We start from the raw sequence: 17,326 nt of genomic DNA, 5'->3' as shown, positions 1-17,326 counted from the left end.
AGGATCCTCAGAGTCTGGGGTAGAAGGGCAAAGACCAAGTTTTATCTTCAGAATGATAGTAGATATTATTGAATATACAATGAAGAGACTTTAACAGACAGGTGATGGCTCTTCAGTAAGTCCTGTGTCAGCAAGTCTTGATGCTTCTGGGGAATTTGCAGGCAAAGTATGGTGCAAGTTACTGGGGATTGTGGCTTCATGAAGAGGAAGGAAGTAGGCTGAAGCACTTCAAGGATTTCAGGAGAGGTGTCACTTGTCTTGCTTATTTATGTTACTAATCATATGATATGTAAGCCAGCACCCTGGAAAGGGAAGCAAGTGTGGAGTTAGTCTGAAATAATTTGTAAGCAGCAGGTTGTTTATAGCAGGGATGTTCAAGCAGCAGATGTACTATATACATATATAGCGGTGTATACTACTAAACTGGGACAAATAGGATTGTGAGAGTAGTTGTAACATCAGCTACTGTTTCAGTAAAGCTGTGTGGGAAGATTTTTATTTTAGAGTATTTTTATTTTACTGTAGCAGATTGTAATTTATGTGACACAGCTCTGTTTACACAAGACCTGCTTTGACTACATCATATACACACCAGCAGAGCTTTCCTTGTATTCTTGGGACCATGGACTTACCATGGTTGAGAAAGACAATTGCTCTAAGAAAAATGGATGGTTTGTTTTTCTTTCACCAAATAAATTGATTCCAGATGATCTGCTTCGCTGTTTTCCTCTCTTCTTACCTCCCATATGGAACATGTATCTTCCAGGCAAGCACTTATCTGGAGACTTGTGTCTTTATTTCTAAGCGACTGAAACTTCATCTCTTTTTACTTTATCTCTCTGGCAACTTTCCCCCTGCTATACCCCGCTGAGTTATGGTTCTCTGTATAGCCAAACCTAAGAAAGGACTGTTTTTTGTAGAACTTGAAACGTTAAGGAATGATCAGCATACCTTTTCAAGCAAGATAAAGATCTTTCTTTCAGTGACTTTATGGACAGATAACAAAATATTCTGTTCCCTAAATCGCAGTTTATTACTGTTACTTCTCAGTAGAGATGGTAAAACTTTTTGTGTGCAAGAACCAGAAGGCATAGCATATGCTTCTGTTCTTCCTACAAGCCCTAGAGATGTTTGTATAAGAAGTGTGTAAAATGCACATTAATTGTTCTGCTGTTTGTAACATGACTTCGAGCTGTTCTTTTTGAGGAAGATAAACACGTATTATTTTTTCATCAGAGTAATAACCAAACTAGTCTGGGGATGGGGGGAGTTGCCAAAGCTGCGGTCTTTGTCACAAAGCCCCAAACTTGAGGACTTCTCTTGGAGTTAAGTAAATATTTAAAACTCCTTGATACCTTTGCTGAGGTCTTGACACATAAAGAACAGTCATTCGGATCAGATCAGCCACACATCTTGTCAAGATGAGGCCCTCTCTGAAGGTTCAGTTTATCCAGTGGCAGGTATTTGGGACAGCAAACTAAATGTATGTGCTCTGCTGTACTCTTCCTGTACCCTGGCAGTCTACGGTTTGGACTGTTGAACACTTCTTTTCTTGTCAACCTCTCTAATTTTTCTTTGAATTTCCTTGATACATCTGTCTTCCTCAACATGCAGTGGCAGCAAGCACATAGCTCACACACTTCTGTTGGCTTGTTTTAAACCTGTTGCTTGATCATTTCATATGGTACTGCATCATTACCGTGGAATGAGAAACAGTGACTAGTAATTTCCTGTTTGTCTTTCTGTACCATTCATTAATTTAGTCATGCCAACTTAGTTTTAGAGCTTAATTAATACAGGGTGGGATTTCAAGTTTCAAGATACCGTTTACCTCAACAGTAACTGAGCTGGGCTTCTGAATACCATTCAGGGACCTGTGAACTCAATAATGCCTCCAGTGAATTTTGATTCATGAATTTGGTGCTCACTGGCATTAATTCTTCCACAGAGTCATACTACTATATAGTCTGAATGCTATATTCTATTAGTGATCCTATTTGTAAGGTTCCTTGTATATAGCACATAAAATATCCTTAGTGCTGCCAGAAGTAAAATAGATTGTTGTCCATTAGCTTGTTGTTGTTATGTAGCTTAACCTGTGGTAGTGATTATGGTTTAAATTTTGTCCCATGTGCACCGGAGAATATAGTGTTCTGTATTGCCTTTTCAGTTGCTAATTGCCTGGTAATGTAAATGTAAGTTGTCTAAACAACATTGATAAAGACATGTTGAAGCTTGTAATAAATAATGCATTTAATGCAAATAATTTGTCATCTTAAATGAATGGTGTTAAATGTAAGATTGTCAGTTACATTTCTGAAAACTGTATTTCTGCTATGAAACTTTTGGTTATAATGCTTACTCAAAAAAAGGTTTCTAAGAGGTTACATTTGATTTAATGAAACCTTAAATATTGTGCATGTAATTACCAGACTGTATCCTTGTGAGAACGCTTAGCTAGACTTTAAAGAATAGCAGCCTTCAGCATGGATACCTCTGATTAACGTTTTACCTAATAAGAAGCTATTGAATCTTGGCTTCCACATGCATTAATCTGCAATATCATCATCTTCATGTTAACTCTTATTATTAACAGTTAATATGATATATTCCCAGCAACGGTGTTATAAATGGGCAATGTCCCATAAACTATATATAATTGATTAGGGTTCATATATATGGTGAGGAGAAGCATTGAAACAAAGTACTGTAAGATACATCAGTTTCAAGTTAACATAGGTTTATGCTGTTCACATTTCTTTGCAACATTCTGCAATGTTTCATTAATGGTGATTAGGAGTGTGTGTACCAGAGCATTCAAAGAAGGATACTGTCTGTCTCCCTCTTATCAGGTCAGGTACGTAGCTGAAACCAATTGATCATGAAGATTTTTAAGGCAGAGAAATAAGTTTTGATTTGTTTGCTCAAAAGTACATTGTAGAGAGAAAAAAAATGCTAGAAATTTTAGCAAAGAAGAAATTTTGCTTTTGGAAATAACCTTTTTGTAGTCATTATTTATTGATATAGTTAAGTAATTCCTGAGGAATTTAGTCACTTGGGTATGAAACAGTACTGTTACTTCCCTTTATTTTTGTAATAACATTTCCCCTATTTTTTTGTAATCTTTCAAAAGAAAAAGTTTTCATAAAGAGCCTTTACATTTCAGTGGTTTAAATAACTGCCTGTCCTGGCATAATTTCTGAGGAAATTATGAGAGCTAAGCAAGGTGGTTACTCGTGGAGGTGACAAAGTATCCAGTGAGCTAGCAGAGGGAGCAGAGGTAGGAGGAACTGACCCAAATCTGACACTCCAGCTTTGACTAGTGAACCTTGTATTTCTTAACCCAGTTCTATTGACTTAGCATAAACTCTCCATAAATATAGGTAAAAGAAGCTCCAGTCCATACTGATGTGTGGCTGAGACAGAGGCTAACTCCTATCCACCTGCAAGTATTTATGATTTAAATTCGTAAGTATGCTGCATTTGGGCATATTGACATTGCAAAAAGACAGTTAAACAAAAGGTATCATCATGCTGCGGAGATAATAGTGCTGTGATCTCTGATAGCCTCAAGTTGTCAGTGCCTTTTTATAATGTCTCATTTGAAAAACAGAACTTCAGGAGTACTGTATTCTGCAGCAGATATATATCACACACAGATATATATATAGATATATATATATCTATAATATCACACATGCATGTCTGTGACTGAAAAGCAGAAATAGCTATGAATGGAGTTTAATTTTCATTCAGAGATTTTATGTGCTTTTGTATCGCCCAGGATGGAGGGCAGCCTGATGCCTCAGCAACGTCCATGTCTCTTGGATTTGCCCTGGAATCAGTGTGTGTAGATACTGTACTACGGTGCAAGAGGAAGCAGTGACCTTTCGCCTGTGAGCATGGCTCTGCCCTTTCCAGCTGCACTGGAATAGGGCTCCCGCTCTGTTGTGAAATTTGGTTGAGCACATGGACTCACAGTCATACCAAGCCACAGAGGCTTATGATTTTGTTGATTGTATTTGGTATCAAAATACAAGAAATCAGTCATCTGCACAGTTGTTGGGGCCAAATGTGATGCTGCAGTTTTTATGGCACAGCATCCCAGCTCTGCCATGTTCTTAATTACTGTTTGAGGTTCAGTGCCTTGACAGAAGTGGTCTCTGCAGTTGTCGGAAGCACAGTCAGTTAGCTATCAAAGAAAAAGTCAAATTGCATGAAGCTATGCATCGTTATTGAAAGCTATCAAAGAAAATGTTAAAGATAAGTGTTCTAGATTTGTATGTACAGTCTTCAGAAGTGTGCCTGCAAACCAGTCAACATGGAATGTTAAAAAGCGGATACAAAATCCTTGTGTATTTTTAAGAAAACACTTGGCAAAACCTTCCTGTAACTGTCACACACTGCTTCCATGTTTGCTGTTTTACCAAAGGGGGCTACTGTGACATTTGTGTCACAGTGGACTCTTCCTAAGGCTTTATCAGCTTGCTCCTTTCCTTGATTTATTCAGTGATGTTTTCTTTTCTGGTAACTTTTTAAAGTTTTGGTGTTTAGAGTAGATGTTTTTATGGTGGCGTTGTCGTGGTGATGTCATAAGTGACAGAAATTTAGGTGTGGTCAGTGAAGGAAATTCTGTGCAAGTATTGCAGAGGAAACAAAAACAAGATGACTTCTTGCAGAAGTCAGATGACTGGTGAAGGAGGACATGAATGAAACTAGGTGTTGATTGAAATATTGAAGTTTAAAAATTTTCCCACTAAATTAAAAATCCCGAAATTAAAACTTTGTTTTAAAAGTTAATAATTCTCAATCTTTTGCCAAGTCTTCTCCAATCCTGTGCTACTGTATTCCAGATAAATCTTTTTATTAAAAGGAGCTCTCATTACTTAAAATAAACAAAAAAATGTATTTCTACACACCATGTCTTGTTTTTCCCCTCACACACTTGGTAAATGAAAGTTGATACTAGTCAAATGAATCGTTAAATATGCAAATATTGTAGTAGCTGGAAAGCCTTGGAAGTTGATAAGGAAGTTGATAATGGATTTCACTAGTATGTGACAAAAGGCTGATTACAGGGGGAGGGGGGGCAAGGGAAGAAGCACCACAGTGCATTAGCTGTTAAGAGATCAGCTCATTCATGTGAAAGATTTAAAGTGCATCATCATTTCTACCTGGTTATTTACCTCACCATTTACTTTCTCTTTAATCATTGAGAAGACAAAATACTCAGATCTGATCCAAACCCATTACAATTAACAAGAAGTTTGAAATGACTATTGTGAAATATTTGCATAAGCATTTTATTACATTTTCAAATGCAGGTTTTATGGCTTTATTATATAAAATTGCATACAGATAACAGCCAGGGAATAATCGGGGGTCCTTCTCTTCCTGCTGCATGTACAAATTATTGTATATTTGTCTAGGCAGAAAGCTCTAATATATGTAACATTTCTGTGGAAAACATTTTGTTACTTTGTTTTTGCTCTTGGAATTTTACATCTATACAGTGCTAGGGGAGTCTTTTATGCATGCATCCTGCTTCTACGCAGCAGACACTGAACGTACGTCTTGACAGGATGCATAGAAGCAGGACACTGGGAGGAACCAGTCACAGAACAGCCAGTCCTCCTCTATTTCATGCTGAGCGATTTATCTCAAAACGGAACATGTTTCATTTTAAAAGTTCAGATTTTTGCTCTCCCCTCCATCCTTGCAGTGCTAGAAACTTGCTGTCTCTGATAAGGAGATACTTCTAATTTTCCCTTGGTAAGTATTTGTGACAGGTCTTTTGCACATTTGTCGTTGCCAGAGTTACATGCACCTGAATAGCATTTCTGTGAGATTTATCTTCCTGGCTCAGACATAGTGCACATCTTATCCCCTTTCCTAGACTTCATTCAGCTAGGCTGAACAAACCATACGTTTTGAATCTTTGCTCATAAAACAGAACCCTCATTCTCAGGTGTTTTCCGCACCTGTTCTAGTTGTAATTCTTTCTTCAGTTCAGGTAAAAAGAATTGTGCACAGTAGCAGGGTATTCTCAACAAGGGCTTATCCAGGCCTTGTACAAGCAGTTTTGAATAATTTATTTCTTCTGGTACATCGCTGCTGTCTTTTTCATGGATGCATAATATTCAAGGTTCTTAATTATCCTGTGATTTACTGATCTATTTGTTTCCAGTTAGTCACCCCATGTTCATAGCAGAGCGTTTGGATGCTAGTCCCAAAGTCGCAGCTCTCTAAGGGTACTAACCATCTAAATCTAACTCCTGCTTAGGTGCCTTTGGGTTGTATGTGTGGTCTCATTTCATTACAGGAGCCCTGAAGATCATTGTTCTGTGCTGAAGCAGAGTTGTAGCTCTGGTATAGTTTGAGAATTCCTATGGTTATGTTTACAGCTCTATAAAAGGCTTTAAAATTGACAAGTTTTTTTGGGTTGTCTTGGTATTTAATGTGTCATAGAGGAACCCAGCATGGGATTAGGAATCTGTGATCACTTCAACAAGAGATACCTAAAATGTAGTCTCCTTGCTCTACCAAGAAAAAAAAAAAAAAAGAAAAAGAAAATCATTTTAAAAGTTGGCAGTTTGTCAGCTTTTCTTTTTCTACACATCTGATTATGAAACTGACTTTTTTGGAAATGGGAGGATATATGCAGACAGGGTTTTTTATGTTTGTGCCAAATGAATTCCCATGGCCAGAGAAGTGTATAGAAATATGGAAGAATTTGCAAAATATACCATGAGACCAGAACATCTTTTTCCTTTTTCTTAGCAGAACTAAAGACCTATATCTGCATTTAAGTTTTTAAGAATAACAACAAAAGATCTGTATGTTAAAATACACAGTTGCCAAAGCACTGGACATGATCTGTGTTGTACCTTTAGTCCCTTTCTCTGAGGGAAGAGTCAACTTGCTGGTTTTGATAGGCAGACTTTAAAGCTTTATTTTAAAATTTATATATATTATTTTTGGTACCTCCAATTCTGCCAGTGCTAGGAAATTGAAGCTTATTTGCTTTTGAATACCAAACCTTGTTTCTTCTCATGGTATAGAAGCTCCATTCTCAATGATGTACCTCCCTTTCCCTTCCCTCTCCTGCTGTCCGCACCTATTAGAGGCAGACAGTTTCAGTACCAGTGACTCTTGATCAGTCTCTGGGAGCTGGCATCCCTTCCACAGCACCTCTGCCTCACAGAGCTATCTAAACATTGCTTGGGAAGGGTAAAGCAGTGGAGCAGGAAGAACATCCTAGTGACCTGCCAGCTCTGTGTAGACTGTTGTGAAATGTTAGGCAGGAATGACTATTTCATCCTTTTCAACCTCCTTCTGCAATTCCCATGATCAGAATAAATTAAAGACCTAAGGCCAGACAAGCGTGTATTCCCAAGAAGGTAAAATTAAGACTTACTGCTTTTTGTTTTCCTTCCCCTTTGGTAGTTGGTTAATGTAAATAGTTTGGCTTGCTACGTTCTTACTGAAACATCTTCAGACATCTTTCATAGAAATCTACATTGCAGAACAGGGAAGGAAGGTCAGAGTATTTAGTTTTCCAATTTTTGTGAGAAGGCTGATTTATACTTTCCTACCAGCGTATTTTTTGCATGCTTGAATAGATCAAAGAAACTTCTTTTGCTTGTTGTCAGACATCCAAGCTCCATTTCCTACCTGAAACCTGTAGCCAGGCAATGTAGAAGTTGTAGGTGCCTGTCAACACCATTCCCATGCAGTAGCACAGCCACTTCCTACTTCTCAGAGTCGGAAGATCACTGCAGTAACTGGCCAGGTACTTGGGTCATTTAGGGTGATGTGTATACTTTTCTGCTGTAACACAGCGTACCACAGTGACTGGGTCAAGATAAGGGTTCTGGCAGGAGTCAAGGCAAGGGAGGGTTTAGTTTAGCTGGTTGCCCTTGTTCGCTGTCCTTCATTACTGAAGAGGACCCCATCCACATCTTTTCTAAAAGCACATCACCTTCCACTTCCTTTCTGTAACAGGGCTGTCATCCACAGCAGGACGTAAAGGGCAGGGTGGTCCAAACAGGCCTCTGAGGCAGCTGAATCTGGACTGGATGAGAGTAACCAGAAGCAGTGATGAAGCAGCACTGAAGAAAAAAATTAAGAAGATAGGTCTCAGGGTATCTGTTGTGGTTTAACCCGGCTGGCAGCTAAACACCACACAGCCGTTCGCTCACCCTCCCCCCTCCCTCTCTGGGATGGGGGGAGAGAAACGGGAAAGTGAAGCCTGTGAGTTGAGATAAAGACAGTTTATTAAGACAGGAAAATAATAATAACAATAATAATAATAATAGTGATAATGGTAATAGTATTAACAATAATAATGTGTAAGAAAACAAGTGATGCACAATGCAATTGCTCACCACCCGCTGACCGATGCCCAGCCTATTCCCGAGCAGCCGGCCCCCCCACCCCGGCCAGCCACCCCTATATATTGTTTAGCATGACGTCAGATGGTATGGAATACCCCTTTGGCCAGTTTGGGTCAGCTGTCCTGGGTCTGTCCCCTCCCAGCTCCTGCTGCACCCCTAGCCTGCTCGCTGGCACGACAGAGCAAGAAGCCGAAAAGTCGTTGGCCTGGTGTAAACACTGCTCTGCAACAATTAAAACATCAGCATGTTATCAGCGCTCTTCTCATCCTAATCCAAAACATAGCACCCTACCAGCTACTATGAGGGAACATTAACTCTGTCCTAACTGGAACCAGGACAGTATCCTGTCCCAAAGGTGGAAAGGAAAAGCTTAAATTTAACACCTCACATAAGAGAGCAGCCAGTGATCCTCCCTGACAGTTCAGTCCTGTTTTCACCCCTGCCTTACTTCCTTGTCTGTTCTTAACAAATGGTGAGGCTGAAGTTGGCTGACAGTGTTTTAGAGTACAAAGACACAATCTGAGGAAACATGTTAATTAGAGGAGAGCACTGGAAGAGTAAGGCCCCAGAGGACAGCTGCCTCTGAAGTGGACTCAATGTGTGCAACACATGTGACACCAGATTATAATTTGGAATGACTGGTAGGAGGTCAGTTTATTCTGAATCAGTGGCAGTTGTAGACATGGGAACACCCACTGTGATACCTACCCAGTCTGCCAGAAAGATGTGAGTGGAGAGGGCATCTGGCTTGCGGAGGCAGTCTAGGCCTGGAAGTGGAATTGTCTTAGTGTTATGCAAGCAAGGCTTTTGTTTGGTTTTGTTTTTACCACAACCAGTTGAGTACATCATATTAATTAAGGATAAGCCAATGTTTTTACCACAAACTCATAAACAAGCCCACTAAATAATTTGTTTTTCTAACAAGTCTCCTGAGAAGGAAAGTCTAAGACTGAATTAGCAAGAATGCAACAGGTGAGGTTTGAAGTACTGCATGGGGACAGCATTGTTTAAATTGTTTGGACAGGTTTCCCTGGAATTCTCTCTTATTACGGCCAGATCCAGCAAATACTTGCAGAAGGTGCAGTCCCTGCTCATGTGAGCTGTCCTTCTGAAATCACTCAGAATTTTTAAGTAAAAAGTGCCTGTTCCTTTCCACAGGAAGGAATCCTCAGGATTTTTTTTATTTTTTTTTTTAATACTTACTCTATTCAAACATGTCTCACTCATTAATAAGCTTTTAACTGAAATGCTGCTATCCAGATTAGAACATGACAATCACTTTACAGTATTAAACTTCTCTTTAAAATAAGCACAGACAAGGACTGACGTGACAATATGCTGGCATGAAAATTTTTGATCACTTTTTGATAAAATGGTATGTTTTATTTCCATTAGAGATTGCAACCAGATTTTCTCTGTAGAGCAATAAATCATCAGCTTGAATCTGTTGATGTTCCTACAGCCGTTCTTAACAGGGCTTCTGGTTTCTTCCCTGTGAAGAAAGTTTTATATTTAGTTATGGATGTTGTTATAACAAGAAGGGCAGCCAAATATAAACAGATATTTTAACACAGCGCTAATTTCAGTGCAATGTGGAAGATCTAGGTGTTGGGGTTTTTTTGGCTTTGTGTTTTGTTCGTTTCTTGACAGCAAATGCAGTACAGATCTCAGTTTGATCCCACTAAAACCTGAGTAAAATCATAGTTATTCATTCTGACAATATTTGTATTTGTAAATGTTTAAAAAGGTTTGATCAACATTATATTGAATTTTGTTTCCTCTGTTCCTAAATTGTCACTACTCATCCTTACAATGGATGGGACCAGCACAGCCAAGTTCAAAGGAAGTCTAGAGCACAGGCAGCACCTGAGATCCCATGGGACACTTACATTTGTTAGCCTGATGACTTCGCATACTACAAACACTGAGGCAGTTCTTGGTCAAGTTCTGCATCCGTTATCTTCAGCTCCCTATGCATGTGCGATTCCTCATGGTTAGCCTCTGTGTGTCCAGAGGCTGAGTTAAAAATTCTTTTTCTTCTGGGTGATTGAAAAGTTCCTGTCTTTTTTTTTTCTTCAGCTTTTATCTATCTCCTGTGTCTTTCTCTGGGAATAGATTTAAGATTAAGATGATGCAGGAGTTTTTATAGGCTTGTTGTCTCAGATTCTTACCAAAAACCAAACAGCCCACTGAAGTTATTGTCACAATATACTGAAGGGAAGCAGAATTCAGAAATCTGCCTGAGGAATAAATAATATCAGTGCCGTAGATGGGACAGGGAAGTCTAACACCAGAGTAGTGCAGGAAGGGGACATGGAGCTGAGCAAACATGCTGCTCCAAACCTCTGTGCCTGTTGTGTAGCAGAGTATCGGGACCCCAGAAAGAAGCCAGCTCCACTCTGTTCTGTAGAAACTTAACGAAAGTGCTGGAGACTGGCACAATAATGGCATTCTCAACTACACAACTGAAACAGGATCAAAAATAGCGTGATCATAGGATCATCCAGAAGAGGGAGGAGTCATGTTAGAAGCAGCAAAATGACTTTTTTTGTCAAGAGAAGAGTGTTATTTTTTGTTTTGTTCTGTTTTTTTGTTTTTCCCTCCAAGCCAAATGTAGTTGAAGAACTCGCTTCCTCTGGGCAAAAGGAGTTAATGAATCATTCATTTATTTTGACGTTGTGGACTGATCTCTGTATTTTTGCCTCATTTAAAATGTAGTCAGGACATGACAGTTACCTGAAATGTCTGTGGTGGTCTTTTGCTGGTCCAGGTGACAGCAAGCCGAGCCTGAGTTGCTGGGGTGCAGTTGAGAAAGTGATGAATTATGCCCTACTACAGAAGATTTGTTTCTTTGAATACAATAATTTTATTTATCTTAGGGAAATTGGTCTGTGATATGAGTGGTTTCCTTTAGTATCCAATCACAGTATATGTAATTCAGTTTCTAATTGTGTAAAAATGTATCTATCTGTGTATATACTAAGTGCTACAAATCCATGATAACTTGAAGATGCTGTTTTAGAAGTAATATTTAAAAAATCTGGCAAGACAATTGATGTTTGAAAGGTTGCCTTTTCAGCAGTGTGTTACATTGTTAAACAGCTTTTCATTCCTGACTGAGAAACTGATTAAACACCCTCTAAGCATAAAACTTTAAAACAGAGAAGTCCAATCAATGTTTTTATAAAAATGCACAAGAGCCACTGTCAAAGTGTCACAGTTTCACAAAGCCGTGCAGGAATGTGGACTGCTTGGTTAGATTCTCTCCTCTGTGACTCAGGCAGATTTTAAAGTTTAAAAATCTTCACTTTCACTTGAAAAAGCTTCTTTGAATACACAGTAAGTAATGCTTTTAACTCCTCAGCATAGAGAAGGAAAAAAGAGTCCAAATACAGTTTGAAAAACTATGAACCTTTTAAAATTTCAAAAGCTCCTTACAAGAATTCAAACAAGGAGACCATGAGTGCTATGATGGCATTTTGATGCTCTGCTTTCTGCAAGGAATCAGGAATCGTGCAGATGAGCCCTGTTTCCCTTGGGAATGAGATATGAGTACTGTCTAACTTCAGGTACTCGTGTGGGTGATCTGAGTCTTCCCCTGGAAGCACTTCTCCCTCTTGCCTCCATGGGAATTTAGGCTCTGTAATCTTGGTGCTCTCACTTGCCACCCTTCTTGCAGACTGAAAGCCTCATCAATGACGTTATCTTCAGCTCCCCTCCAGCCATCTGCTGCACCCGCATCCCTTAGAGGGGATGGTGGAGCTGTGCATGAAATGGGTGAGCCCTTATTTGTTAAGTGGCCAGGCCGAATCTCACCTGATGTTGCCAGTCAAAGTAACACATAAGAAACAGACGTACCCTGGGTGTTCAGCCCAAGGCTCTCTACCTAGAGTACATTCAGAATGGGACTTATCAAAGAAAGTGGTGGGGTGTGTTTACAGGAGAATAGACTTTGTCTGGTCCTACTCAAGAGTCCCATGATTTCCTAGGGTGCTGGAAGGGAATTCAGTGTTGTGTTCTTTCCCAGTTTGGATGCCACCCACGCACCCCAAGAGCTCAGCTTGCATGCACACACAGCCCTATTGGTGTGTACACTGTTCTCCCAGGCAGTACATACACAGTCTGCAACAGTGGTCTACCTGCCCTTTACTCCTCAGGTGACTTTCTTTAGATACAGCTTATAGTTTTACATTTCTGAATAAAGTAAAATGCTTCACCATGGGAAACTTCTGTTTTTTTTCCGGTCTTTGAATTTCTGAAGAATGTTTTTATGCCAAACCCATTTTTATGGGCATATGTTGATTTTTCTAGGCAGAGTTATAGGAAGTGACTAGATTGTGTGATCACCTTGTCTATCATGCCTGCAGGTGGCTTTGAAAGGAAGACACATGTCAGAAGTGTAATGTGCAGTCAGAATGTAATTTATGAGAGTGATGTGTGTGAGAATGTAGGAAATCAGCATCATTTAGAAATGATTCTGAATTCTGTTTTCATTTTGAGGATTGTTAAGGTGAAGTGCAAAACGTAGAATAATGTGGATCTGTGAAATCCTCAGTTTAACATCGTTTACCCTCCTCCTGAAGCAAAGTTGTCTGAGGAAGTTCTGACAAGGCTGTTTCAGTTGTCCTAGTATATGTTTCTTAACATACATTCTATTGCTGTTACAGATAATATTAAACTAAATTACACGAAACTTTTCAATGACATAGCATAGAATAATTCCAATCAGAATGTAAAAAAATAGTGAGTATTTTCCTAAGCATTCTGAAGTAAGTTGCAAAAAATCACCTGTCTGAAGACAAAGCTCATCACTGTCTGTTTGTCGTAATGAGAGAATAGCTATATGCTTTCAGTAGATATCTCTTTTTTCAACGTCTTTGAAATAGAAACTGAATATCTTCACTATTAAATTTTCTGTTATTTTTATTCTGAAAATAATGACACCGTTTTTTTGTTGCTTGATATTTGCATAGATGGTATGGTTAGTTAAACTAACTGCTTCGTTAGGAAGAGGTTCACTCTCTGTCTTTTTAGAGTATCATCCTACAAATGCTTATATGCTTTACTTTGCACATGTGTGTAGTAGGGATTCAAGTAAATGAGTATTGATGGAACTACCATTTGAGGTTATAAAATAATCAACCAGGGATTGTTTTACTTTTGTTATTGTGGAATACCAAATGCTTTATTGGGACTTAACAATTAAACATGTGCACATACTTCCAAGTTTTTATGCATAAAATAAAAGTATGTTAACATGCAATATCTACATACTTGTAGATACTAAGAAAAAGTTGAATATTAATGGTATGTTTTTATTTTGTAGCTTGGATCATCCTCCTCTGTGCCTTTTACATCTATATTCTCGCAGCTGTTTATGACTGTTGTAGTCCCCCTTATTATTGGACAGGTATGTCTTTCAAATATACATCCTTGTTTAAAAAAATAAGATAAAGAAAGCGATCTTAAAGACAGACTGGCAACACTGTGTGCTCCACATAGGAAACAGCCTCAGGATAGTGAAGTCTAATATCAGAGAAAAGATGCTACAGTACTCCCTGGAGCCACATTGATCTTTGTGGAGATTGAGCATCTGTCCCTCACTACCACAAACACACACTACTGCATATCGAGAAGGGAGTTTGTGAACATAAAGCGGGAAAAATGGCAGCCCAGACTGTGAGAAATTCCAGCTCCATACAAATGAGCTTTGAGAATACTATATAGTCCTTTTGTCACATGTCCTTTGCCTGGATGATGAGGGAAGTTCTCCCTGTGTAGTGTCTGCTACTATTTACAGGAATAAAAAATTCTCTACCTTAAAAATATATGTAAGAGCTAAACAGCCAGAAGTTAAGAAATAGTAAAATTAAGGCTGCTTGAGCCATTTTGCATATGCTTTATGATAAGGGTGGTAATTGTACAATTGCAAACTATTTATTCTATGTGACTCCTCCATCATTTGTAACACTGGATGGAGGGTATTCATGGAATGAGCAGCTGTTCAGTATTTCATCTTTTACTCATTATTCATATTAGAACACAAGGCCTTATTTTTCATGGTGTATGACTGAAATATTTCACTGAGTGCAAATATACTAATTACAATATAAGGTTTTCTCTAACACTTGTCTCTGTGTTATATGCTTTTTCACAAATATTAATATTATCTTTTCTTCCACTTCATGGTGGGAAGTTGCTATATTAAGACCAAAAATCATAAGAAGTGTCCACTATATATTTTTTGGTTTTGCATACCAAAACACCTGGAGCCTAAATCTTAAATACTTGTCAGTATTTATTGTTCACAGGCATTCAGAATGCATTGAGAGAACATCAGAGGAGTTTGCTAGTAGTTCCAAAGGAGTACTGTTGCTGTCTCTGGAATCCAGAGTTTCACTCTGGGTTCAGCAGGAACTTTCTTAATTTTGTAAGCCCAAACCAGGCTTTGAAATGCAAAGTGTGGTTAAAATATATAGGTAAATGAAATTGGAGCCTGTAATGGAGTGTACTGGATAACATTAAGAATATCTGTCATTGCCTGTGCTATGTAGAACAGTGAATCAGTCTTGTATCAAACTGTAATAGCACATTTCAAAATCGGCATGTACTGTAACTTACTAAGTCCTAGTGAAGTTTGTTTCTTATGTGGTTAAAAAAAAAAAAAGGCAATTAAGCTCTAATAGGACAATGAGAATGATAAGCATAACAGTACTCACAGCATCCATACCTACATGACCTGGATTTTACCATATCATGTGGAAAATGGACATATTGGTCTCCATGTCCCTGAAGGTTACGGAATTGGTCATATGCTTTCAGTTAAATGCCTAAGAACCTCCTCATTAATTAGGACCACAAAAGATTGCTGATGAACATTCCTGTGTATCAGATTCTTATCTTGTCAAGAATAAATTAAGTCCCTTTCAAATGTGGAATGAGCAAAATTACTTGAGTCCTTCAGTCCTGAAAGGTCCAAAAGAAAAAAAAGGAAGTTCTTAGCTTAGTTGCCTTAATTTCTTGCCTTAATTTCTAGGAAATATGACGTTTCTGGGAAATCTTTATGGCAGCAGATCTAGGAATAAAGTAACCTACAGTGATAGAATATCATCAATCTGCAATGTGATGAGTATGATGATGATATTAGATCGCTAGATAAAGTATAAAATTTCAAGAGGACTTTGGGCTATATGTATATAATGGCATGTTACTTTGGAAAGATGTTGTGAGAAATTGCTATGTGAGATGACTGGTGGGTTGCAATTTTTAATGGCTACAACAAATAATAAGGATAAGTAATGTGAACTGAGCAGTAAGCATACAAAGCAAATGCTCTGAATGATCTTAAATTTAAAATCATAAACGTGATGAGACTTAACCAAGAACAGATGTGATTTAGGAGCTCTGAAAAAGACAAAAAGAAAACAAAATAGAGAATCTTAAAGCTTGTGTAACTCAATCACAAATTTATATAAGAATTTGTTTTTTATGAATACATTTCAGCAAGAAACAGAAGTATGATTCTCCTTTACAATTGTTTGAAGCAGCATCTGGAAATAAATGATGAACAGAAATAGCTCATATTCCTCCAAACATAAAGACTTTGTTTCTAAAGTTACTGTACTTGATTATATCTATTCAGAGAATATAGAAGAGAGGAAATGCTAAGGGTAGCTGCAGGTTGGAAGTGCCAAGGATGGTTTACATTGATTGTCTTCATCATGTAGAACTGTACGAAGGTAAACCAACCTGCCCAGATGGGAATAGAAGCCATTTTTGAAGGCAGATATCCAAAAGTAACGTGCAGTAACTCAGGGAAAAACAATAAGCAAGTAAAGCACTAACATCAGGAGGTGCAGGGATACGTCAGATTACCCTTGATCCAGAGGTGGCATGGATCTGCTCTGAATTAAGTGGGAGGCTGTGCGTTTCATGTGTGGACCACTGCTCACTCACTCCTGGACTGCTGCACAACACGTGGCGTAGCAACGTAGCAAAGCTTTGTGAATCGCGGGCTGCTCACTCTGGGATTCCAGATGCATTAAGAGATAATGGCCCACAATTCATGAATGACAGTTTCAGCAATTACTTCTAATTTATCATTTCGTGCCCTCAATTCCTTACCACGCAGAGCCACGCTGTTCAGCAGCACAGTCGGCACAAGAATGCCTGTTAAGGTTCCCTAGTAGCAAAGAGCTTGATTGGGAAAAACTGAGCTTGGAAGCTGCCTGCTTGGAGGATTACTGCTCTTCACCCTTCCTAACTCAGCTGTGATCAACAGAGGCTTTAAGCTCTCCCCACATCAGTGTAAAACAGAGGAGGTTGCTTAAAGGGAGTGTTCTCTAAGGGTGTTATTTTCCTTTAAAAAATCTTGCCTCTGGGAAAACCTGTGTTGCCTAAATGCTCGTTTCCTGAGCAGGCTGCAAAGCTGGCTGCTTGAGCAGCCCCCAAGGATATGAGCAAAGCAGATGAGGAGGTGCTTTTACGTTTGTTTTGTGGTGGTATTTGCTTTTTGGCAAAGCATATTGAGAGTTTTGGTTGCTTGGCTGACTTGTCAGATTTTTTTTAAATGATGGCTGGTAGAAAGAAGTCACGATAGTGTAATTGATGCTTGTTTTCTGCTGTGTCTCAAACAATTTTTTAGCATGTGGCAAGACTGCTGTTGACAGGAGTCAAACATGCTTTTCTAGCCGCTGACGATTAAAAGTGTAAAGGGCTGCAGGTACAGCCTCTGCTCAGGTGGTGACCGCCATTTGATAGTTAAAGAGAGAACTGGTAAAGAAGGAAGATACTGTGTTATCTGGAAGCCACCGAGGCTCACAAGTAGCCGTTGCTGATGCATGATCTTCAATAGGGAGGATTATTCAGTTCTTGGTCAGAGGTGTTTGTGGTGTCTGCAGTGGCCTGCATCTGCTGCGTCTATAGATGGT

At 38.9% G+C, this 17,326-nt stretch overlaps 1 protein-coding gene across 13 annotated transcripts in view; it reads left to right on the top strand.

Moving 5' to 3' along the window:
- SLC10A7 (solute carrier family 10 member 7) overlaps positions 1-17,326 on the top strand; it is a 148,982-nt gene that overhangs the window by 96,028 nt on the left and 35,628 nt on the right. For 9 of the 13 annotated variants that reach the window (XR_010831483.1, XM_048071708.2, XM_048071707.2 and 6 more), the window contains one exon: positions 13,723-13,806. The exons of 3 other annotated variants lie outside the window; for them this stretch is intronic. Coding sequence is in view for 7 of the 10 variants with exons in the window: in XM_048071708.2 (XP_047927665.1) it covers positions 13,723-13,806 (84 nt within the window). In the remaining 3 variants the exon portion in view is untranslated. Of the gene's footprint in view, positions 1-3,383; positions 3,403-13,722; positions 13,807-17,326 lie in introns of those variants that run through there. One more of the 13 variants, XR_010831485.1, reaches the window with a different exon arrangement.

Source organism: Anser cygnoides, chromosome 4, assembly GCF_040182565.1.
Source record: "Anser cygnoides isolate HZ-2024a breed goose chromosome 4, Taihu_goose_T2T_genome, whole genome shotgun sequence".
Lineage (NCBI taxonomy): Eukaryota > Metazoa > Chordata > Aves > Anseriformes > Anatidae > Anser > Anser cygnoides.
Note: the sequence above shows the minus strand (reverse complement) of the source record. Positions and strands in the feature narration are given on the sequence as shown.